Here is a 25,122-nt window from a genome sequence, read left to right as displayed (position 1 = left end):
CACTTTCATCTCAATTCAAAATGTTGATCGTGTGTGGACGTTCAGAAAAAAGCATGTTAGGTTCTGCTTGTGATCGTTTTGTCCGAGTCAGTGATGAACTTTTTCTTTTTTTTTCCTTTTTTTTTTTAAATGGCAGAACTCTTAAAAGTTCAACCTCTTGTTTGATATCAGAGTGAATTGACGGTCATCCAGATGCTGCGGTTCTCCTCACACACTTCATGTGTTGAAGCTCTCGTCGTAGGAAGGAGGAGCCTCTGTAACACACACACACACACACAAGCTTGTTATTAGTTAAATACTCACACATTCCATATATGTGAGCAACCCCTCACAGAGACCTCAGCCTATAGAGTGGTGGCGTTTCTCACAGTTCAAGGTGTGACTAACACAAATATACACACACACTCATGACTCTAACTTCTAATTATTACTATAACTGACAGCAGAAGTTTGTCTTAAAACTATTTCTCATTCATCTAAGTTGATCAAATCATGTGGAGTCTCTTTACTGTTTTCACACAGAGCGTTCTCTTGCTGAGCTGATGAATTTTGTATGCTAGAGTCACTTTGAAATATTCATTTTATTTGTGTGTGTTGGACTGCTGAAGCATCATATTAGCTTTGCTTCTAGAGGTGGAAATCACAAATCATTGAATTCAAATAACTTCCTTCAGTTTAAAGATTTCTAATTACAATTATGTAGTTTCTTCATTTATTTCCTAAGCCAATTAAATCACCTTTCAAGAACATGTCAGTATGAACACCAGTGAGTGAAAACATCCCTGTTCATAAGGTCTGATGTTTGGTTGTGCTAGAACAGGAGGATGATTGCTTGACTGTGATTGGCTGCTGCGCACCGATCGGTAGACTGGTTTCAGAGACTGATCTGTGAGGCTGAACCCATGAAGCTGTTTTATTTTTAAAATGGGATCATGTGACCATATATTCCAAAGGGAGAAACTGTGGTGACATTGATTGTTCTTTTTCCACAACAATATATCTATAATATAAACTTTTAAACATTCAAATAAGTCATTAAATAATAAGCACAAACTTTTTTGTGACAGAACACAGAGTTTGTTGCTAATTGTTTAAGTTTATGGAGGAAACTCAGAGCCAGATGTGCTGCAGTACACATGTGATGCATTCTGCACCAAACAGATGCATCAGACAGACGCAGTCATTGTGAGAGTGTTTGCTCTCTAATCATTGCAAATGCATTTAAAGGGAGGATTGCTCAAGTAAGAGAAGAAGTATTTCAGTGGAATTAAATGAATCAATGAATTAAATTCTCCACCTCTGAAGACCAGAATGTGCATTCAATTAACTGTAATTCTGTATATAACTAAAAACACTCTCTGATTACTGTAATACAGACAATAAAGCAGGCAGCTTTGATTTGTGAGCATTAAACTTGAGTTTGAACTTGACCATCAATGAATTGTAGATCACTACAGGCTGTAACTATGTTTGGCTCAAGTTTTTAGTGTTAACATCCATATCGTCACCATCTCCAACTCCACCTGCTCTGGACTGCTGCTGCTGCTGCATCTGCTTTTCTCTGAGTGTTTATTAGCAGCTATACGCAAAAGAATATCATCATTTTAAGAGTCATATTTTGACTAACAGTAAAGTAATTGGGCAAAATAATTGTTTTTAGTCAAATTTCAGCCCTTTTGACATTTGACAGCTTTAAAAACACCATAAATGACTTTTACTCTGAAATGTGATGACTTTTCCTAAAGTGACCCAAAATGTACAAAAATGAACATATTTTAAAATGTTATACTTTTGTATAGATGCTACAAATGTTTGTCCATTGAGGCTGTTCTGGGTCAAATTATCTCTGTATCTATTAACATGTGTTTTAGTGAAATGAATAGTTAATAGTTTTAATAAGATAGTAGTTATGAGGATTTCTTTTTATGATGTAGCAGTGAAGACTGATGGCTCTAATGGTTATACAATAAACCCCACAGTTCCATTAAGTTCTTGTCATTTTCACTTTACATAAAATACATTTACATCATTATTGTTATGTTATATTTTCATGTCTTAGGTAAAATAGGACATGATATTGTGTGATAGTAGATGTTTTTGGTGTAAAAGCTAAAAAATACACTCTCTCTGCTCTCTGAAACCTGAATCAAGGTTTAATCACATTTATTGATCAGTCAGATCCACTATTGATGCTTTCTAAACACATCTGTGGTATAGACACTTTTTATGAGGAGATTCTTAGAGCGGGTCAATAATTGACCCAGAACATACTGTGAGGGTGTAGAATATGAACAGTATGTAAGAGTTAAGTGATACATTATCATTTCTTATCTGAGCTTAGTGAAAGAGTGAAATCTCACAGCTGACAGGATCTATGAACTCTCCCTCACTGGTAGAATGTATCTGTAGGACAGGACCAGGATCAGTCCAGGAGCTGACTGCATAATGAGCTTCTGTCTTAGTAAACCTTGACGTGCTATTTTCTTGTGATCTTGTGATGAATAAATCTTCAGACTGTATCAGTGAACGCAGCCTGGATAACACTGAGTGAACGTGTGTGAACTGACCTTGTGGATATGCAGAGGTGTCGTAGTCTGGAGGCAGGACGAGTGAGGCCGGCATCGGGCTGACATTGTTCAGAGGAGGATAAAGTGATGTGGCCCCTGTGGAGCCGCTGAACGGAGGTCCGCCGGGTCCTGCAGCGGAACCGCCGGGCTGCTGGTTCTGGGGGAAGAAGAGGCCGGGGGCGTAGCTGAAGGCGTTGGGCGACACGAGCAGAGACTGGCGCTTGTTGGGGACGCCGTCGCTCATGGGCGCGCCCCCCTCCGCTCCCTCGTAGAACTCGGCCGGAGGAGCGCTTGGGGTGTTATTATGGGAGGACGATCTGGCGCGGGGGGCCGGGCGGGGAGCGGGTTTCGGGGCGCGCCGAGGGGGTAAGGTGGGGGTGGTGGCAGAAGCGGAGGCGTCGGGGGCTGAGACGGGGGTGGAGCCGTCGGGGGCTGAGGCGGGGGTTGGTGTGTGTTCGGCAGGGGCGGAGGAAGAAGGAGGAGCTGCTTTGTTGGAGGGTTGAAGTTTTTTGTCCAGGGAGACGTTGCCAATGTGGAGCGGTAACGTCAACATGACGTCTGGAGACTTCAGACTGACCTGGTTAATGACAGGAAGCACTAGGTTAGTCCCATTTACTTTTATTTTGAAAATATACCATATGTATTCCAATAATCTCATATTTCAATTGCTTTTTTTTTTTAAGTATCCACAATCCAAATCTCATAATTCAAGTATTATATCTACTTAACTATATCTATTTATAATGGAATGTCTAGAAAAACTTTCTTAGTAATAAACAAACATGCATACAAACAACTGACTTGGGAGCAGTTTTTCATTATCATTAAATCTAGCAATAAGTTGTTTTTTACAATTGTATTATTAAGCTTATAAATAGTCAAATCTAATGATAAACAACCTGAAAGTTATCTTTAAATTGCCAATTTTGCAATTATTAATAGTTTACAGTCTAACAAACCTCTGAACTTGTACAACCGCTTTAATAAATCTTTGTCATTGGTGTAAAAGAAACTGAGCCATTCTTACTTTGACAAAATATTCAATCTTTATAAGTTCACAGCCAGCGAGGCAGGACTGAGGAAGAGGAGGAACGATGATCTGCTCCTTCCACTCCACCTCCTTGCCGGCCTTCACCGTACCGCCCTCCACCTCTGCTATCGCCCTCATATCATGGGTGGGCTTTTTGGTCTCGTAGGTTACTCTCTGGAAACGTGCAACACAAGGAGACAGTACAGAGTGAGTGGAGAGAACTATTTCAAGCACAAACATCCCAAACATGGTCGGTAGTTATAAGCTTCACTGTGTGCTGGGATTTCAAATTTGTCAATAAAAGCTCAAAGAGAAAGAAAAATGATAGATGTTTCTTATCATCAATTAGACACATCTTTGAGTCACATTGTAGCACTGGATTATACACTGTAGATTATAGTGCCCAACTAATTCACTATTTCCTGTTGAATTAATGTGCTAAGAACTACAGTGAAAATATGTTCAGTTTCGTATGCTGTTCCAAACTAAAGCTCATTTTTAAATGCTCCTTCAGATTCAGATTCACTTTAATGGTCATTCTCATGCATTTGCATACATAAAAACTAAATAATGTTTTGCTTAAAAAAAAACTGAGAGAATAAATAAAAAGAGGATACGAGGCAAGACATTGCAAGATTTTCTAAAATAAGTATTATAAATAAATAAGCTAAGAATCAACTAACAATGAGGTGACTTCTCTAAAGTGCAAGTGCTTCACTTCAGCAGCGAGGCATCGATGATCTTTTCTGCCGATCTCACTATCCTATCCTTCCCTGCTTAATGAATTTGTTTCAGACTCCAACACTGTAGTAGAGTCAGCACACAGGCCTCTATAGAAACTGGATCTGTCCTGTTACATTGCAATACACAAAACCTCATTTGGACAGTTAATCTTCTGTGTTAAAAAAAAAAAAAATCCCAGCTAAAGGAGAAACCTTATTCTTACCCCCAGTACTCCTGTATAGACACAGCTGTGTTTTTGTGGATGTATTTCCTTTCTTTGTTCATTTCTTTGTACAAACATTAAATACAATAAATCTAGAGTTAGTTTATAATTGTATGTACCAGCCTCGACGCTATAGTGATGTTCACATCAAATAAAGTAAACTAAATAGTCTAACACATTGTTGGTTGGGTTTTTTTCATGGGATTTAGTGACAATAAGAAAAATAAATAAAACTTTAATAGACAAACCAAAGCAAATCAAGCCTACAGTGTATTTAACATGACATTAGACCAAATTGTCGACTCCTCCTGGTGGTGTTTACCTGCATCAGACTGGCCATTATATTGCCCGTGCTCTTGCCCGATTGGTTGTGGATGTTGGCCGTCACCTGGATGATCTGAGCTGGTGTGTAGCCCTTCATGTCGGTCTGGGCCTTCAGGACCACAGTGCCCGTCTTCACCAGCATGTAGGTGAACTGCTGGGTCACTGCAGAGGAACTGGTACCCTGCATGGAGAGAGAGGCACAGTTAAAACACCATGACACTGAGCCATGCTTGTTAAATTCAAATAAGACAAGATCTAATATACTGTATACAGAAGATAGATAAAGACTTAAAATTGAGTAGCGTGTGTCATCAGTTTTTTTATCCATCATATCAGACCACAGTTACACCGCCATTTTCTCAATATTGACCTCATGCAATATGCATTTAACAGATAAGGCTTCACCCCACACACACACACACACAACCATATGTCATCATATCTCACCCATATGTCTGGCACTTGGTTCAGGTTGAAGAGGCTGAGGAGGAAGAAGGGTTTCTCTGTGTTGTAGTCTTTGGCGAATCGCGGCGTGTCGATGAAAGCTCTCACTCTGTACACGATCTTACCGTAGTTGCCTTCGAAGGATGTTGGAGCAGAGGCTGTGGGATAGACGTTTAATAGATTTTAGTTTTATCAACAACAATAACAAACAAAAAAGGCACCAGGAATAGATGTGGTCAAGCATTAACCTTCTTTTTATAGAAGAACACATCACACTCCTAAAAACAATGCACAATGACAAATGATTGAGATTGTACAGAAGTTAGTGGTCAAGCAAATGAAGCAGGTCAAATGTATGTCATTTAATTTCTATAAGGAATGACAAATATGTTGAAAGGTTATATGTGTGTATACTTGCTCACTCCAATAAAAAAAGAATTTAAAAAAAAAAGAACACAGACGACTAGATTTTATATTACAGGAGGGTTATTTGATGGCAGATTTCAGCCACAGTTTAATATGATGTTTTGATAATTGTTATATGATATATAGATGTATGATGATTTTTAAAAAGCAGCTTTTTCCAGATGTGACTGTTTTGAAAACTCTCATCATCAACTAATTATATAATTGATGTTCCTCTGTGTCATGGAAATCCACTGTTGTCCAAAAACTATTAAAAACACATCAGTGAGTCACACTGTTGAACTGGGTGACATATTGTTTTATTAGAATGAACACACACATTCTAGTTTATTTTCACTCATTCACACACAAACCATTCTGCTGCCACAAATACTCAAGTGTGGATTAATCCACCGCTGAAAATAGTCCGATGCACCGTTTCCTGTATGACTAACGTGTCGAGCAGCTGTTTTCGGAGACCAAACTATCTGACTGTTTCAAAAAGTTATAACGTGACAGAATAATTTTTGTGGCTCAATGTAAACATGAAATGAAAGACGGCAGAGAGCGTCCTGATCCACCTGCAGGCGCTCTGCTGGTGAAAGCGCGCACACACACACACACACACACAAACGTTTCAAATGACAGATGATTTAGATTGGGGACAACAAACAGACCGGTTGAGTTGGTTTTGAGTTTCTGTTGTATCACTGTAACAGAGGAACAGAGGAACAGAGGACGCTTTACCTGGAAAACTAAACTCCAGACAAGTGACCAACAAAGACTGAACACGAGGGCTGGCTGTGTATTTGTGTGTGTGTTTGTGAGTGCGGGGACACAGTGTACTGCTCTCCCGAAAAAACACGACTGTAGCAAAAACAAAAAAGTGTGGACAAAAACTTGGAGTCGCCACACTCCAAACTTTGGATTATTTCGATGTTTTCTTGAGTTCACAAGTGAATCTTCTCCTTATCTTAAGACACCCTTATAGTTTTCCCATCACCCATCCCATCATATTTTGTTGTTCACAGCAATTAGTAGAGAAGCGGCTGGATCAGGATCTCAGAATAACAAATTCATGTTTTGGCGTCGCTCCTTTCTCGAGAGTTATCATCAAAAATCTGCTGATGTCATGGGGAAGTGCTCTGGTGCATTGCAGTGTAATGAGTAAGAGGAACAGACAACACAGCTGGGGTTACCATATTCTGTACATAGTGGTTCCTGATGGAAATCTTGAGAACTTATGACGTAAGAGAGACACTGCTCCATTTCTTATCTCTATTCTGGATCTCTAAAGTATTAAAGATGGAACCTGTAAACAATTTAGTGAGTTCTGCCATCATCCACCTTAAAAATGTGTACAGCAGATCAGTGCATGCTAGTAAAAGCTACAATTAGAAGTATTGAGTTTTAAGGTGGAGGGACAGAATGATGTAAACATCTCACAACGCAATAAAATACAGCTTCATGGGGTGATCTTGGCTCCGGTCCTCATGTATTATATGTCAGCATTAACGCGTTAATCACGATAAGATTAAGGGCCGAGGATAATGCCTTCATTTTTATTTTTTATCGCGTTAATCTCTCCTCACTGACTCACTCACTGTCACAGATTGCTGTTAAAATCGACCTCTGTCCACAGCATGTGTTCATATGTCAGATGTCTTCCTGCTGCTGTCATATTCCTGCACTGTCTGCTCATTGTTGGACTTTCTCTGTCAGTAGAGTATGAGGAGCTGCCCAGGGAGGCACGAGGCACACACTCCAAAAGAAAAAAAAAAGATGTGTTTTCTATCATTTATTCGCACGTCTTCTTTTTATAAAGTCACCGAGGTTGAAACAAAGATGTCTGTTTTGACAATGTAAGGAGTAGAAAGTACACATATATGTGTTCACATGTAGGGAGGAAAAGTAAAAAGTTGTCAGAAAAATAAATACTCAAGTAAAGTACAGATACCTGGAAAAATCTACGTAGGTACACTTCGTTACTTCCCACCTCTGTTCATTTTTGGCAAATGATACAGTTTGAAAACATGGCACGGCTGTGATGGAAAATAATGTGATGATGCACTGGAGTTGCCCAAGACGCATTGCATGTCACTTCAGGAAGAAATATAAAATATATAAAATTGTCCCCCTACCCATAATTCATTACAACTAGATGGTTTTGGACCTGTTTGTTTCAGGTTGTTCAGCAGATGGTGCCGATAGAGACCACCTCTTCTCGGTGGTCTCAGACTGGTTCATTTGGTGCGGACCTGAGTGTGATTGTTGCATTCTGACCGACGCAAACAAACTGAAACAAAGTGTTAAACCGACAATGGTTTGATTAAAACCTGCTAAATGCTGTTGGTGTGAAAACACCCTAAGCCAAAGTCAAACAGGTCTAAAAATACCAGCAGTCACATGATCACAGAGGTGGCAACCGAGCTGAAACAGTGAGCTGAAATGTCACATCCCTGCCCAGAAAACTCTATGTACACAGTTACAGTAACTGAAGCAGGTCAAAGTCCAAACAGGAAGTGGCTGTAAGAACTGTGAACAGGCGGTTTGGGGGATAATTTTGCTGTTTTATCTTCCTGTTATCTTCCTAAAAATGACCGTAATCCTGATCTGATAGATTTTAATTGCTGCTTCAAACAAATGGAACTATTACTTTGATCATTGACGTTTAATTCCACTATGTAATTCTGCTGAATACATTTCAGAAGGAAACACTGCATTGTTTATTTGTTTCACAGCTATAGATACCGGTTACTTAACACTTAGATCAGGGGTGTCAAACACACGGCCCCCAGGCCAGATCTGGCCCACTGGATAACTAAATATGATGATAAGTATGATGCCAGGTTTCCGGAGCAGGTTAAACTGTGAGGGTCAAACTTCATGTAAAATGTTGCTTTTCCACCCTGAGCAGTTCATATATTGAACATCATGCTAAATGTTGTCAATCAGCAGCTTCTGTGAAAAATAATGTGTAAAAGACTGAGACTGAATATTATAGAAACTGCACTCATTTTCCTGTTGAACAGAGCAACGTAGTATTCTCTGAGCAAGCCTTTTTAAGTCATTTGCATTGTTAATAAGGTAATAATGGCAGCCAAATCAAATCCAAGCAAGTGCCTTTAGGCTACTATCATTTCTGCAGTAGGAGCACAACTAAATTGCCCCATTTTGTCAACTTGATCAAATTTAGCTGATCTGGTCATTGTCTTTAATGTTTGTGCATCTATCCTGGATTCAAGGGTTCTATTTTATTGTCATTCCAGCCATGTAGGCATGTAGTTAAATGGTTTCTTTATTTGTCTGTTTCATGCATGTTTTTTTTAATTAAATCGGGAGTCATCACAGGGGGGGGTTTATTTTGAAAATTGACCAGATGTTCTATGCTGTTTGTGTGTATTTTTTTAATATATATTTTCTTTACTAATTTTCACAGAACAAATAGTAGCAACAAAACCAAACCTATACAAACAGACAACAGACTCAGACCTGTATGTAATATAAAGAATGAAAATGAAAGGACAAATGAATGAGAGATTGTTTGAGTGCCTGACTTCCTGTCTAGCTTGATCTGCTCTGTGTAGCTTGACCAGGCTTTGAAGCGGCCTCCGTCAAAAATAGCTTAGGTGCTTCTTTTTAGTGCAGCGGATCAGAGAGCTGCTTCTGAAAAACCATTGACTAGAGTGGCAGCGATCAGCTCTGGTGGAATCAAGCTTTAACAGTGTGTAAATGCTTGAAACTACAAAATGCTAGTTACACATTAATGCAGCTGTAGAAACAGTCTGGTGATGATGTAATACTATGAAAATAAAGTGTGTTTTAACTCTGCACACTGGCTGGTTTGAGAATACTTAATTTTACTTCCGGTGTGAACACAAATCATTATACCAGAGGTCACTAAAAGGCGGACTGCGGTCTGGATCCAGACCCAGACGCAGTCCCATCTGGACCTGGACCTGGATCTGTAACTGATGGAATATTGAGGATTGTACAAATGTGTCAGTGTTTCTATTTTAACAGGCGCAGCTTCTCCAGTTATTACGGTGAAAGTGGAGCAGACCTCAGAAACTCACAGACCACTGTGTATAGCCAATCTTCTCACGTGATGCTAATCAGCCAATCAAATCCATGAATTCGGACATGCGGAGAGCCTCGAATATAAAGTTTTTACATGTGAAATTAAGTTTATAGTTTAAGTTTAAAAGTAAAAAGGGATTCTTTTTTTTTCCTTAAACAAAGCACTTTATTTAAGAAGCACAATCAAAAGCTTTCTGTTTTGCACTTTATTTTAAAATGCCATCTTTACTTGATATAAGAAAAGAAAATGTTTTTATCTTATTTTTTTTAATTCTTATTTTATTTGAATCCCACAAGCTCAGTATAAATACTAATAAATGAATTCTACTGTATTTATGTGACAGTCTACAATCTAGCCACTAGACACAGATGCTGATGGAACTACAATGCTACTTCAAGCTACTGAAAAATAACTCAGACATTATGATGTTCTGGACCTTCACTTGAGGACATTTTCACAGATTGGACCTCAGTGAATTTTAATTGAATACCCCTGCACTATACACTCAAAACCTGGTGTCAATAGACTGCAGTATATGGTATGAATCTGGGACTTGGCTAAACACTGATAATCAGAGCAAAGATTCTATAAGCTGCCGGGAATAGTGGGAAAAGATAGTCCCATCCTCACAGCTGCTGAACCATAACAGAATCAGGGAGCATGTGAGCATGTCCGGACATGTCTGTCAGGCTGTTAACGCCAGTGCAAAACACACACAAACACAGGGAAAAATGCACAGTGACAGGTGTTTCATCCCATCACTCTTCGCTCCTACCTGGAATGAGGAACTTGAAGGGAAACTTGTGTTCTCCTTGTTTCAGGGTTCCTGTGCGGGACACAGAGAGAACAGATAAGCATCAGGCAGTGGAAATGGTAACAATCACTCTGCTGTTCCCCAGCTGAAGCACATGCCTCAGGCCTGCATGGAGTATTCTCAATGGAAAGGAACAAACTTACTTACTGAGAGATTTTACCCTTCAAGTATTTTAGCATACTAGTTTTACTGTCCACAATGTAAAAGATTATACAATATCTTTGCAGTTGCAACATTTATCTAGATTTTCTTTCCCCGCTATGTATTTTGGTATTTCCTGTTTCAACCACCTAACTAAGGAAGCTCATTAAATCATGAGGAAGTATTCAAAGTCAGTTAACCTCAGCTCTGTGTGAAATGCCCCGGCGTGCTGAGCTGCACCCACGGTATCTGATATCAAAAAGTGGTGGGGGCAGCGTACCTTTGTCTGAGATGGAGACGGTGCTGTTGAAGTACTGCTCCTCCGTCGTCCAAGCTGTGTCGTTCTCTTTGCTGGTGATGCCGCAGAAACCGTTGCAGTTCACCTTGACGGCTGCAGATGAGAACACAGAGACGTAGCGTTATAGTGTTAGCATTTCTCAGAAGCAGGATGGAATATTGTTGTGTTGTTAAAGGAGGCGTCCGCTAATTTTTCACATCGGCATGTGTTTCAGGTTTGGGAGTTCTAATGTATATGTGATGTAAAAATAAGTTGTACAAAGCATGTGTGAAATCTGATAAAGTGCCTCCTGTGTTGCCAACTATTCACAAAGGAGTGCAGTAAACCCTGCATGAAAAGTTGGAGAAAAATAAGATACGATTCTCAATCTTATCAACTATTGTGGTATTCTGTTTTTCCACAGTAACAGAAAAATGTTGAAATGTAACCCTCACATACTGTGTCATATTGTGACTCATAATTAGTCTCTACACCAATTCACATTCATAAATTCCCCATCAATCAATTATTAATATTTGATTCATCTTATAGGAAAAAAAAGACATTCACAATCACTGTTTTATAGTCCAGGAGCACATTTTATACAATATGAAGAATACAACGTGATTTAATGCTGATTTTGGAATTTGTTTAGTAAACACAGGTTTAATTTGCACATTTGCATATATAGAACTGTGCATTAGCTACATAACAATTTAAAAAGATGCATTTTATTTCCATTTTTGTATACTGCGGGTCACATTTTGAAAGGTCCAGCTTAAAAGAAAAATGTTATGTTGCTTTTACAGCTCTTTAATGGAAAAAATTGACCAATTTTGACCCTAAACAGTATGTGAGGGTTAAGGACCACCAATGATGAGGATTGTCATGCCAGATTAACTAGCTCAGGGGCCCAAGGTGAAATACTATGTACTGCATGGCCCCTTTTGACCCCCAGTTCGTCCCAGTCTATATAGCGTGCACACATGGCCAATTATTAACCCTCTAGCATGATTTATTACTTGAACATTATAAAAAAATGTTTTTATGTGTTTTTATTTGCTTAAAATTGCGTAAATAATAGAAATATTTCGAGAAATTTGGAATTTGAAAAAATGTATAGTAGGGTAGTTAGACAGTAGCACAAAATCTAATTTTTCTCTAAAAACTAAACAAATCCAACGTATATTTAGTGAAACCTATAACACAATACTTACACAGTTAAATGAATATAGTTGCAATTGTTATTTTGAATGTATAGCAATAATAACATAGTTACATACACCTGTAATAAGACATGGGGGCATCATATCATTAAAGACCGAGCTCTATGATCAGAAGGCTCATATCATATCAGACCTGATAGTGGAGCCGCAATTATTAGCTGATTAGACGAGTAATAGAAAATGAACTGCCAACAATGTTAGTTTGGGATTTTATTTTTTAAGAATAAAAAGTCAAAATTCTCTCAAACTCTCAAATGAACTTGATACAAATAAATATTTTCTGCTTCCTTTAGTCTTCACTGATAGTAAACTGATATCTTGGAGTTAAAGACTATTGGTCAGGACATTAGGTTTGGACATTTTTCACAATTTTCTTAAACTTACAGACCAAACATCTAATCAATGAATCAAAAAATACTAGATAATTAGTTGCAGCCCTAAGTTGTGTATTCCTAAACAAAACTTCAGTTAATTCAACAGAAAGCAGTTGACACACACAGTCTGGAGACTTGAGTTTCCTGGAGTGACAGTTTTTCAAAGTTGGCTCTTATTATTTTCCCCTCACATTCAGATATGAATTACAATTATTCACTATGAAAAAACACTTTCTCCTTTTCTCATGATCTTTCCTCTTATTTATTGAAAAAAAAAATCATAAAAACACAACTTCTACTTAAAGTAAAGTTTCCCATTTCCTCTTTTTGGACTTGCATGGTTTTCTCTGTAGTGTTTTTGAGGTTATGAACTTCAAAAAATGGAGTAAATGTCAACTTTTTCGGGAACTGAAAAAACCCCTCAGCTGGTTTCCAAACTGCTGAAACAGAAGCAAAAAACAGTGAAATCCAGGCGTGTTCTTGATGCCCGGGTCAATGAACACTGTGTACTTATAATGAAACTGCATCAACAATGATAATGTCAACAGTAACTTGATGATTATACTCAAGTCAGATTTAACAGAATCCTCCTGAAAGTTTCAGATTTGGGAAAGAAATGAAAATATACATTAAGCCTAATATTTTAGGGCTGAATCTACCAACAGACTATATTCGGTGTCTAAACACACATTACAAGACTCAAGTATGGAAACAGTCCACCTTATTAATCTGCTGCTATGACAGTAGTATCACTCCCAAGATTATACTTTATTTGTGTGCTGATTCACTGTCTGGTTAAAATGATTGGCTCTGAGGTAAATGTATGTCTGATAGTCCTGTCACTATAATAACAATTATTGGATGATATATTGTCTCAGAAATAATCGTGATAAACAATATTATTGTTATTTGAAGATCATTTTACACCACTGATATAATGATAATAAAAAGGTGGGGGCTCGGATTGAAGAGTGGATGCTACACAGACTGCCATTATGGGCCAGGACAATTATTTACCTTTAATTCGGAATGGAGGACACTACTTGTTTAGCCAATGTGACATGAATAGCCTCTTAGCTGCTAATATGAAGTGTGGCAATATGTCCATGTATCATATGATAAGTCCATATATAGACATGATGATGTTGATAATTACGTTATTGTACGATAAGTCCATAACGTAATTATTGTGACAGGTCTAATGTCTGATTAGTAAAGCAAGCAAAAACTTTCATCTTTTATCAGAAAGATTTTCTTTTGAATGTCGCTCATTTTCCTATTCTAACAACTATGATGGAGAATAATTATAGTCAGAGAAGGGAGGAGAGTCTGTTGTCTTGTGCATTTTAATTAATATCAGCTACTTTCCATTCCTGTGATGCTAAAAATCTCTTTTCCTTGAATAGAAAACACGTTAGCTACTAAATAATTTCTAAAAATGATGAGACATGAGTTTACACCTTCAGACTGAGAGCTCATCCACCGTCATCAGGGACTAAATCGCATCAGGTGACGCCCGGAGAGAAGGATGTCATTTCTCTAAAGATGTGATTCCTCGCATTTCTCACGAAAGACATCTAAGACACACTGTTGACACAAAGTTGGAGGTACACTAGTGGCTAAAGTAGAATAGTAGTTAATTAGACAACTAATAAGTCAGCACTTATTAAAAGTCAAAAAACCAAAGTTTTTCCTGGTTCCAGCTTGTAAATTGTTGGGATTTTGGTGTTTTTCTTCATTTTATGTGATAGTAAACTTTATTGTTAAGTTGTGATTTGTTGGTTCATCAAAACAAGCCATTTGAAGATGTTAAATAAGGCTATAGGAAACTGTGATCACTAATGAAATAAATTGTTTGTTGCAGCCCTAAAGATTTCTCCTCAGGCCTGAAACCCAAACTATGGACACTCCTGTTCAAATAGATTTAACTTTTACTGTACTATTGTACTCTGAAACAGTGCTTTAGTAAATCCATATCCATCAGATCAGAGGTGAACCACAATGACTGAAACTTTACTTTTAATAGTAGATCAATATTTGCACACATGCATCTCTTATCTCAGGGCGCAGCCAGCACTTTACAATCCATCAGTGATTCAACCTGTTGCACAGTCAGAGAGATTGTTTCCAGGGAGGCGGCGCGGTTAAGCCGATAGTCTGACCCGTTCTACCTGAAGAGGAATGTAAACAGACTGGAGGCCCCGCAAGCATTCAAACAGAAACTCCCCGAAACACAAAAGCAGCTCTCAGCAAATCGAGAAAAGGGAGAGAGAGAATGATCTCAAGGAGAAAGTGTCACTTAATAATTAGGTCAAAAAGCTGAACTAAAAAGTCTCTAAAGTCTTTAATAAACATGTTTTCAGGTTGCAACATGTTAAAAAAAACACTACTTCTATGCTGAGGCTGCACTCACTGGCTGGAATTTTATGGTGATTTTGTTTTTTTACATCCATTTGCAATGCAACTGGGTGGGATTTCACCAGTGATTCAACGTGTGTTTCAGGTCTTTCAACTTCCTCGCCCGAGTTTGATGATAAGGCAAAGAAAATAGAGCCAAAGTCAGGGAAGTCATTTCTCACACTTTTCCTGACTGGTTTGCATTCGAATAAGTTCTCTATTATTCGGTGAAGCTATTGTGATCATGAACGTGAAATAGAATCGCTTTTCCTGTTCCATGTTTTCAGGTTTGACCTCCAGTAGTTTCAGTTTGTTTAGTAAAGCGTGCCATGTTGTTTTCCCCGTGGGTATCATTCAACAATCATTTTCATTATGCATTCACCTGTCAGTATCTTCTTCAGTCAACTGTTTTTGCCTACAAAGTTCAAAAAATGTGAGGAAATTTGATTTTGATAACTGCTAAATTGCTTTGATGATAGTAACTTAGTAACATAATGATTTTAATCTTATAGAAAACTGAACACCTTATTGGGATTTGTAACTTCTTCTGAATACTTAAAGACACCCTCCTGACATGTTACAAGCCATAACATACTCTGCTTTGAATAAAAATCACATATCAACTTTCCCCTTAGTTAAAAAAAACAAACAAACAACAACAACAACAAATAAAACAAAAAAACGGAATCTACGAATATGTAAATATTGTGTATTGTGTAACTGCCGGACACATTACACTTCCTACATCACTGTGAAGTCCATTCTTAGTGGATGTGTCAGAGGTTTTGAAATCTCTACATCACACGTACGTAAGTTGCATACTGAACCACAATTGACTCCAATGTAACCATGATGTCACAAATCCTGCTTGATCGATATTGCAACAATAATGCAGAGAAGACTCTTGATGCTTTCACAAAATATTTACACAATTACATTTTTGATAAATAATCATCAGTAATGTGAATAAAGTGGGTAAGTAGTAAATAAGAGAACAGCTAGCACAGACTGTTAAGTTCAGAAAATTACATACTTTATAGTAATGCAGCGTTTAAAACCAGGAAAAGACAACTCTGATGACTTATAAAAATATTACGATATCCAAAATCTAAGACGATATCTAGTCTCATATCACAATATCGATATAATATCTATATATTGCCCAGCCCTAGTGGAAGGGTAGAGGAAGTTGTATAGAGGCAAATTTGTGATTTGTGATATTAGCCAATAAAAATAAATGAACATGACTAAACAATGAAGCGAATGGAAAACCTGAGGTGTCTGAAAATTTTACTTGTTACGGCCTTTATTGGCTTCCGTAGAAAGAAGCTGGAAACAGAGAGTGTCTGCTGTGAAGAATTCTTCAACCACGATCCGAACTGTTGTCTATTCATTTTCAATAGAGCAATCAATGAATCTATTCAGCATTGCTTCAACTTAGATCTTAATGTGTGAATTCCTGTCAGCCCATTTGTCCCCGCAACACCCGGTCCTGAAGCAGAGTGTAAACACCTGTCAGACATCTGACACATGATCTCTGACATGTGACACGTTTAAAAACTAAACCGCCTCCAATGAAATGCTCTACTTGTTTAGGAGAATGGAGATGCTGCATACTCTAAAAGACAAAACAGACTCCTGTAGTAAATTAGCCCCAGCTTGTATCTCTTATGTATTACATTTGAGTCACAGAGCCAACTCAGCCAAGTATCAATTTCTCTAAAAGATAAACAAGTGATGTTTGATAACCCAGAGGGTAGAATAAAAACTCTTACTGCTAAGGTATTTTCATATTCCTTGAAGACTCTTCTATAACTAGAGAATGATAAATCAAATCTTAGTCCTTTTCCCAAGTTGCAACCATGTGTCCTATCCAGGTAGTCATAGCTACCATCTTTGTTTGGAATAGAAAACAATTGCAACTTGGGGAAAAGGGCTTAAAGAGAACAGCAGTAAGTGTTCTACCTTCTGTTTTTCCTTCCTCCTATCTCAGAGAAATGGATGTTTAGGCGTATGTAATGCTGATAGATTGTGCCTAAAAGTAAATGTGACCAATGACAGAAAGGAATATATCCCTCTGGAATAGTTATACAAGACAGAAAAAAAACAACCCTAAATTCCCATTAGATCCTATGTAAGTCCCTCAGTGACACTCAGAAATAACTGTGTAGGAAATGACTTAGAATCCCACTTTTAAAAAGTCCATTTTAAACCCATCACTCTCACAAACACTGTCAGCATCACGTTCATTTAAAACAGGCTTAAGTGATAATAGAGTTAAATCATAGCTTGTGTAGTCTTTGCTGAGTCCTTCACTTCCTTGTTAGGCGAACGGCGACGTTTTTTCCCACCAGGTGAGCTTTAAATAAACACACTCTTACCTTTACATTGTAGCTGCTGGCCCAGTTTAACAGTCACGGTTCCTGTGATAGACTCTCCAGGACTGTACACCACTTTATTTTTGTCAAACGCGATCTCAAACTCCTGAACTTTACCCATGTTCGTCCTTGTCCACAGTGACGCTGCGGCTCACCTGTACCTGTACCTGTATGCTTCGTTTTCTTCTTCGTTTGTTGTAGTTGTTTATTAGCGGTTTGCAAACAGCTTTTAGGTGCATTACCGCCACCTGCTGGATTGGATAGGGACCGGGACGGTTAGACTTCTTAACCCTCCTGTTGTCTTCCTTTTGCCCGTGCAACTTTTGTCCTCCTGGGTCAAAATGGCCTTTTAAGTCTTCATTCCAATTTATTACCACAGGTTTTACACATATTTTTTTGGAAATTGTGGCCAATAGCTCTCAAATGAAACTATTCCTCTTTTTTGAGTTAACGCCTGTTGTCCTCCCGAGTTAAAATGAATCTGAGGGCAACAGGAGGGCTTAAATGTGTTTTCTAAGAATCTGAAAAATAGCTTGGTACCCTTCATCAGCTTAACTCATCTGCAACATTCTCTAATACCTAGTGTCATTTCCTCTTGTTGATATAATCTAGGACACTATAAAATATACGTCCTAGTGTTTTCGTCAGTATGCTTATTCATGATCTTTAATTTATTGTTCAGTCTGGTGTGACAAAACATCCTTGATACAGCCTAATGTCCCCATCCTTTTTATAGCCCAGTGGTAGGCAAATGGTTGCCCGTGGGTCAAATCTGGTCCACAACAAAAATATTTGGCCCCCTAACAAAGCTTTCCCTTTTAAAGGTGACATCAAATCAATAATTGCCATTATAGATAATGATGTAAACTCATGGCTCATGTAAATCCCAATAAATATGAGCATCTAACCTTTTGTACACTTAGGTATTTAACATTGTTTGTCCTATCTGACCAGAACAGATTTGTGTCAATACCAGGCGGGGAGTTCCGGTCCTCTGCAATGATGCCAACGCGGAAGTAATTTAAAACTGCATTCTATCAAAAGGCCACCAGGGGGCGACCGTTTTGGTGTCAAAAGGACTTTCGTCTCTATACAAGTCAATGGAGAATTCACCAACTTCTCACTTGATTTATAACCTCAGTAAACGTTTTCAAAATGTGTTTATGGTCTCAATCGCTAGTTTAAAGCCTTCTTCAATGCAGTATGATGTTTATTTGTGAAATTTTGGCCTCCCTGATTTTATATTTGACGATAAAGCAGGGTATGCATTAGGGCGTGGCTACGTCGTGATTGACAGGTTGATTGGTTCACAGGTTCAGGAGGGCGCCTCTTGCTCCTCCTGATGCCCATATAAGTAGAATCCGTGTTTTTTTTTTACCTGGCATGCACCGGAAATTTTCAAGATGGCACTGCCCAGATCCGAAACTATTCGCTTCCAAGCAGCAGTCCACAAACAAATGGGTGACGTCACAGATGTTACGTCTATTTTATATACAGTCTATGGTCAATACCAGTACCAACCAGCTTCAACCAGAAGATTTGCCCTCGTAAAAAACCCTACAACTGTTTTACACAAGCAAACAAAAGCATTTCACTGTGTCTGTATAACATCAGCCCCCAAATAAACAGAGCTGAAAGTGTGGCCCATGGCTTATTGCTGACACCTGCTATTGTCTACGTATTGCTGCCTCTCATTTCTCATGCTTTTCTTTGAATGCTTTTGTAACATCAATGCTTATTTCCTCTATCCTACTCTTCTTGCCATTTCTTCTTCATTTCTGATTTGATTATACTTTTAACCTCAGCCTTGCTATATTCTTTGACCATACTATGACCATATATGACCTACTTATTTCTCTTATCTTGTTGGTCCTTTTGCATATATGTATCTGCCAGCTCATTTCCATCCACACTAATATTTGGCAGGAATCCACGTTAATGTAATTTCTATTCATGCCCTCTTAATTCTCAATAAGTATAGTTTGACCTATGTTAAGTATTATCTCCTGCCTTGTATTTGATTGCATGTATTTAGGACTTGTCGGTGCACTACAGGAAGCATAACCTATTTATAGCCCTTTGAGTAGTAGGACTCCCTCTATCCAGTTTAGAGTGAGTATTGTTAAAAGTTGCCCTGTATACACTGCTAGGTTATATGACTAACACTTTTATTTGACATTGCATTTTGTTCTGAAATGATAAATAATATCCCCACTTTATCTTTATATACTCTAACATATTCTGAATAATTGCCTTGGATGTATTTTTGCCCATATTTTTTCCTTTTTCTTTCTTTAACAGGATTTTATTGAGCCTCCCTTCTTCTAGAGTCCTTGGGGGAAAACAATGGGGCTTTAACACTTTATCCACCTGTGAGCACTAACAATAACACACATCTTTTTTCCACCACCCCACCTTGGCATGATGTCACTGGCTTCTCCAAGATGAGAAGGATAATGGAAAGCTTTGCATATCAATCCAAAAATATTTTGGTATGCATACAGTAGAAAAATAAGTGTATAATACTTTCTTTGTTTTAACCACAGAATGATATGAATAAGAATTAGAATATTAAGAATAATAATAAGAATATTTAATATTCAGTTTAAACCTTTCCAGAACATGCTTCACAGGATATGTTCAAATGTTAAGTATAACCTTAATTTTATTGTTAATACAATAAATGGACAAATGGTCATGCTTTATGGTACTGATAGTTTAATCTATTAAAAAACCTCAATGGACATGAATGTTAGCTTTTTAATTCAAGTATTATTATATATTTTGGCAAATTCCTATATAAGGAAAAAGACCAATAGAAAACTGAACTTCACTGTTTCTAATTGATATTGAGCTCTATTACAACTCTTCAGTTAAGCTGCAAAATAAAAAAGCAACAAATACCCACATTATTTTATTTTATTTTAACATATAAAATTATTAATAAATAGTTCTTGAATAGTAATACGTACCGCTTTATTTATTATTTATCATTAATTTATGTACTGATTTATGTTTCATCCTCCTATGTATTATTTTGTTTTAATGTAAAGAGCTTCTTGCACCATAATTCAATTATGACATAATTAAAAAATATTATGTCATAATTGAATTATCTGGTACTTTGCTTTATATTTTTGTTCTTCAGACTTTATTCTTTATACTTTATATATTACTGTTTTTTTTTTTAAGTTCGGGGGGAAATGAGAAATATAATAATCCTCAAAGCAAAAACAAAATGACTCAGGATTAAATTCTACTACAACTCACAATAGGAAGAAGTATATAGGAGAATATCCTGATAAGTTTTCTTTCTACAATAATGAGTCAAGTTTTGAATTACATGATTTCAATGTACATAGTCTACACTTTCTATTCCACTTCTGCAGCTTCAAGAGTCCATACTAGGATTTCTCTTTGTAGTGTGTATTACAAAATGCATTACACATTAATGAACAATGTAAGAAACAGCATGTCACTTTTAGATAAATTACATTTACTTGTTCTAGTACACTAATCATAAGTATTTTTAAAATCTAATGTTGCAGTTTTATGACACAGTTGATCTGCTTTGCTTGAAAGCAGTCATATAGACAGGCCTTCGAAGCATGAGTGATTGATCCAAAATATAAGACTCAGACAATATCAGCTGTAAAAAAAATGTTTTGCATTAGCCCTCTAAGTTATACAGCCTTGTGTCTTGGATTGGGTTAAAGCTGGTTCAGCAGGGTCTAATTTGGGGTATTGGGGTAGTTTATTTGGTCTCTGAATCAGTGGATGAGTTGGTTAACTTGTTGCATTTCCCACTTGGTTTATTTTCAAGCAAATCAAACTTCATCACTAAAAGCCACGTGAGAATGTTCGCTCTGCTCATTGGTTAGATGTGTTGGGGGGCTTTGTTGATAGTCCAGGTCGGACCTCAATTCATTCTGTGGCTAGCTGCTAGTTCACATCACAGTACACAATGCTTACCTGACTACCAGAGCTGTTTAGTTCAAACTTACAGAGCACACTGTATCACATTCCTCCAATTTAGCCACTTCAGAATTCATTAATCACCAGACTCGGACCAAATGTAAAATAAACAGAATGTCTGGAGTGTCTCAGTTCAATTGAATACTGTGTTCAGATCTGCCCAAACAATGCATTCCAAGGGGGAAACCAAACAAGAGCCCCTAAAAGACAGTAGGCTGGGCTTAGGTATCAATTTTATGCAGAACTCTAGCAGTAGTCTAGAGATGTCAGTCTGTAAAACCTGCAGGAAAAAACGTCTTCATGCTGGCTGCTTCACCAACTAACAAGTGTGTTTGCATAGTTTTTAGTGAGTTTAGAGAATTCACCAGCTGTCATTAATCAACACATGATCTTTCCACCAACTGACTCCCAGTTATTTCTGAATTGCTTCTATTCCGAGTTTGGGGACTTCACCAGCTGTCACTTATCGCCACATGATCTTTCCACCAACTGATTCCCAGTCATTTCTGAATTGCTTCTATTCGGAGCATCTGTCTGTCTAAACCTCAAAGACCGGAAAGCATCTCGAAAATTCTGCGAACCAAAACAGTACAACACTGGATCCAGGCAGCTGTTCACTCCTGCTAAAATCCAGGATGCATAATATGCCGTCTCAGTCTGCAGAAGAAGACGGCAGTGCTGGGGGTAGTACTTTTTTATTATCACTCCCACAGTTCGTATAATGTTAAGAGGCAGGAAGCACAGTCCAAATATCATCAGGCACACGGCTATCATCCTCTGAGATTTCAGCTTGACTTGTAGACCCTTGGCTGTGCTGATGTTGAGGTGAGTTAAAGTGTTTGCCAGATGGCCGTAGCAAACAACTGACACGAGGAAAGGGATTAGGAACCCAAAGATAAACAGGAAGAAGTTGAGGATAAAGTAGACATCTGTCAGGCTCTTCTGATGGATGGTGAGGCATTGACTGTGCCCACCCTCTTTAGTTGAAGGTAGCACGATGGCATAGATCAGAGCCTTGATCAGCAGCAGAGACCAAACTCCTGCGCACAGCTTTCTGATGAACTCCTTCCTTTTCATGCGGGAACTTTTGTTAAAGTGCACCACCGCCATGTACCGATGGACACTGATGAGAGTGAGGAATATAGTGCTGCCGTAGAAATGGGCACTCAGCAGGGTGATCTTGACTTTGCACAGAAACCAACCAAAAGGCCAGTCATTGCCCATGGCAAAGTACACCGCCATCATGGGAGTGACTGGGGTGGCGATGGCATCGGTAAGAGCCAGGTTTAACTGCAGCATGGTTCCAGTGGTCAGGTGAGAAAACCGGCAGCAGAAGACCCAAATGCTGAAGGTGTTGAGGAGGAAACCCAGGAAGAAGACCAGGCACATGAGGATGGTGATGGATGCATGCTGGTTCTCCCCCACGCAAGACTCAGAGTAATTGCTGTTGTTCCCGAGCTGTGAGGTAAACACTGCAGGCTCCATCATTTGAAAGTTGGTTCTTACACCTGCAGGTAAAAAAAACACAATTTGCCATTCAAGTATCATATTCTACAAGTACAATAAACATACAGGATATTAAAAAGTCTAACTTGTGTTTAGTGTGAATAATGTGTCCATTTACCAAGCAGAGTGAGTCTAACAAAGAGACACAAGCAAGATACATTAAGGAAAGTGCAGAATCCGAAGTTTTTGAAGCATGGTTGCCTGGTTAAACCTGTCTCTCATGAATCCCCTGACTTTATGGAAACACAATGCAAAATTGCTTAAGTCCCTTTTTACCTGACCTTTCATATGATCACTGTCAGGTCACTTTTAACCAATACTTAAGCATAGTTATTTCCAAACCAGATTTCTGTCAAATTTGCTGTGGATATTTCTACCTCTAGACTAGAGGATGAATCCAAATGTTGGGGAACACCTTAGGCCTAAGGTTTAATACCTGACCATGAACTCTCTGTTGTCAGATCTATGAAAAAGGGAAAAAAATCAGAGTATATATGACTTTATAAAGCTTCTTCTGTTCAGTCTGTCAGAGAGGTGTATATTCAACTTTGTATTGAACTTTTTGATTGCATTATATTGTATGGATGTTTTTTGTTTTAGTTTTAGTTAAAGCATGTTAAAGTGAAAATACTTATTTCCAACATTGTCCCAAGATGTTAAAAGACAAAGAAAACATAAAGAAACACAAAGACATTCAACATAAAAACGAAACAATATAATCCTGAAATCCAAAAAGACATCATACAATTTAAGAACAAATATTTTTTTTAAACAACTCACTCTCACATCACAAAATGAAAGTAACTGTCATTGTGGTTTTCATTATAAATCTGTTATCCTGTTCCATATAAAAACATAACTCCTAACCTGACTTTTATAAGTCCCTCTCATATTTAACAGCTTCGTGTGTAGTGGAAGCCATTTCCACCACATGGTAGCAGAGTAAAAAAGGAACTTCTGGCTACACTATTCACTTGAGGCACTTTACATGAATGCACACTGGCCCGGGTATTATAGTTATGCTGAGAAAGGACCATTGTTATCTGAGAACAATGGGTATGCTCAATGGATAAATACCAAATATTATTATTTTTGCATTATAGTTAGTTCCTTAAGTTTAGCTGTAAATGCACTGTACCAAGCAGAACATGCATAATTCAAATGACACTAATGATGAGAAGTTGAGATGTGTTTTTAAGTTGTGACACCTTATTCTGTGAAAAAGGAACTTACATTTCGACACATTTAAATAATATTTTAGCAGCAATAGATTAACAGAAATGTGACTGTTTCAATATCATTCCTAAATATGAAGCACATGTCTGAGATACGATTTTAGCTCCATTACAAGACATCCAAGTATTTGCTCTTGACAGATTCATCTTAGTTCCAAACAGGACTGACTTGATTTTACCCAAATGTACTAAAAGTTTATCTATGAGCTTATCTATGAGTTTATCTCTAACACTTTTTAATTCATTACTAAGAGTCAGAATCAACAGCATTCACCAAGAGCTTGCATTTCACAGCCACTAGCATATTCTTTATAAAGATAAGAAATAAAAGAGGCTCTAGAATAGAACCTTGTGGCACCCCACATGTAATATGCTGAGGTTATGCTGAACCCCTTCAACACCACAAATTTGATATCTTCCTCTAAAGAAGGTGAACCATTTAATAGTAATATGTCTAAAGAACCATGCACTGTAGCCTTGAAAATAAATCACATCCTGTTTTTAGTATAGTAGAGGAACTGAAAACTGATCAACTATGCCGATACAAAGCTTTTTACGTCATAATTATTAAGATTGGTCTCTTAATACAGGACTGAATATGTTCAGTTGTAAAGATCTTATTTGAGTTGAAATTGTTACCAGTAGTTTGAGCTCAGAAACTGTTCTCTTTCACATTGCATGTATGTGGGCGTCGGGATGGAGATGCTTCATGAGGTCTGCAGACAGCAGACTTTTTCAGTTTTAGTCAGGGATTTGACATGAGGGCATTTCATGTCCAAAATGTTCACATGGTATATTGCTGTTGGTAGCAGCACTTTTGCATATTGTGGTAAGCAGGTTAAAATATCTCTGCCTGCCTCTCTACAGTCTTTTGGACATCACATTGTGGGCAGATTTGAATGAAAGGCCCTCCCAACTGACCACATACTTACCTTAGCATTAGGAAATGTACTGAGAATATTTGTGTTCCATACAGGATGAACTTTGATTTTGGATATTCCT

General features: G+C 37.9%; 2 protein-coding genes across 2 annotated transcripts; both read right to left on the bottom strand.

Moving 5' to 3' along the window:
- Positions 1 to 216: 216 nt before the first annotated feature.
- Positions 217 to 17,525, bottom strand: arrdc1a (arrestin domain containing 1a). Its single transcript, XM_062418086.1, has 8 exons — positions 17,408 to 17,525; positions 11,033 to 11,143; positions 10,573 to 10,623; positions 5,315 to 5,469; positions 4,866 to 5,048; positions 3,595 to 3,771; positions 2,568 to 3,144; positions 217 to 254 (listed from the first exon to the last, which is right to left on the bottom strand). Exons 1-8 carry the CDS (start codon positions 17,523 to 17,525, stop codon positions 217 to 219), a joined length of 1,410 nt encoding a protein of 469 aa, XP_062274070.1.
- A 4,313-nt stretch (positions 17,526 to 21,838) lies between these two features.
- Positions 21,839 to 22,882, bottom strand: LOC133978802 (P2Y purinoceptor 4-like). Its single transcript, XM_062417129.1, has one exon. The coding sequence runs from the start codon at positions 22,865 to 22,867 to the stop codon at positions 21,839 to 21,841; it is 1,029 nt and encodes a 342-aa protein (XP_062273113.1). The 5' UTR covers positions 22,868 to 22,882.
- Positions 22,883 to 25,122: the final 2,240 nt, after the last annotated feature.

This window comes from Scomber scombrus, chromosome 4 (assembly GCF_963691925.1).
Source record: "Scomber scombrus chromosome 4, fScoSco1.1, whole genome shotgun sequence".
Taxonomy (NCBI): Eukaryota; Metazoa; Chordata; class Actinopteri; order Scombriformes; family Scombridae; genus Scomber; species Scomber scombrus.
Note: the sequence above shows the minus strand (reverse complement) of the source record. Positions and strands in the feature narration are given on the sequence as shown.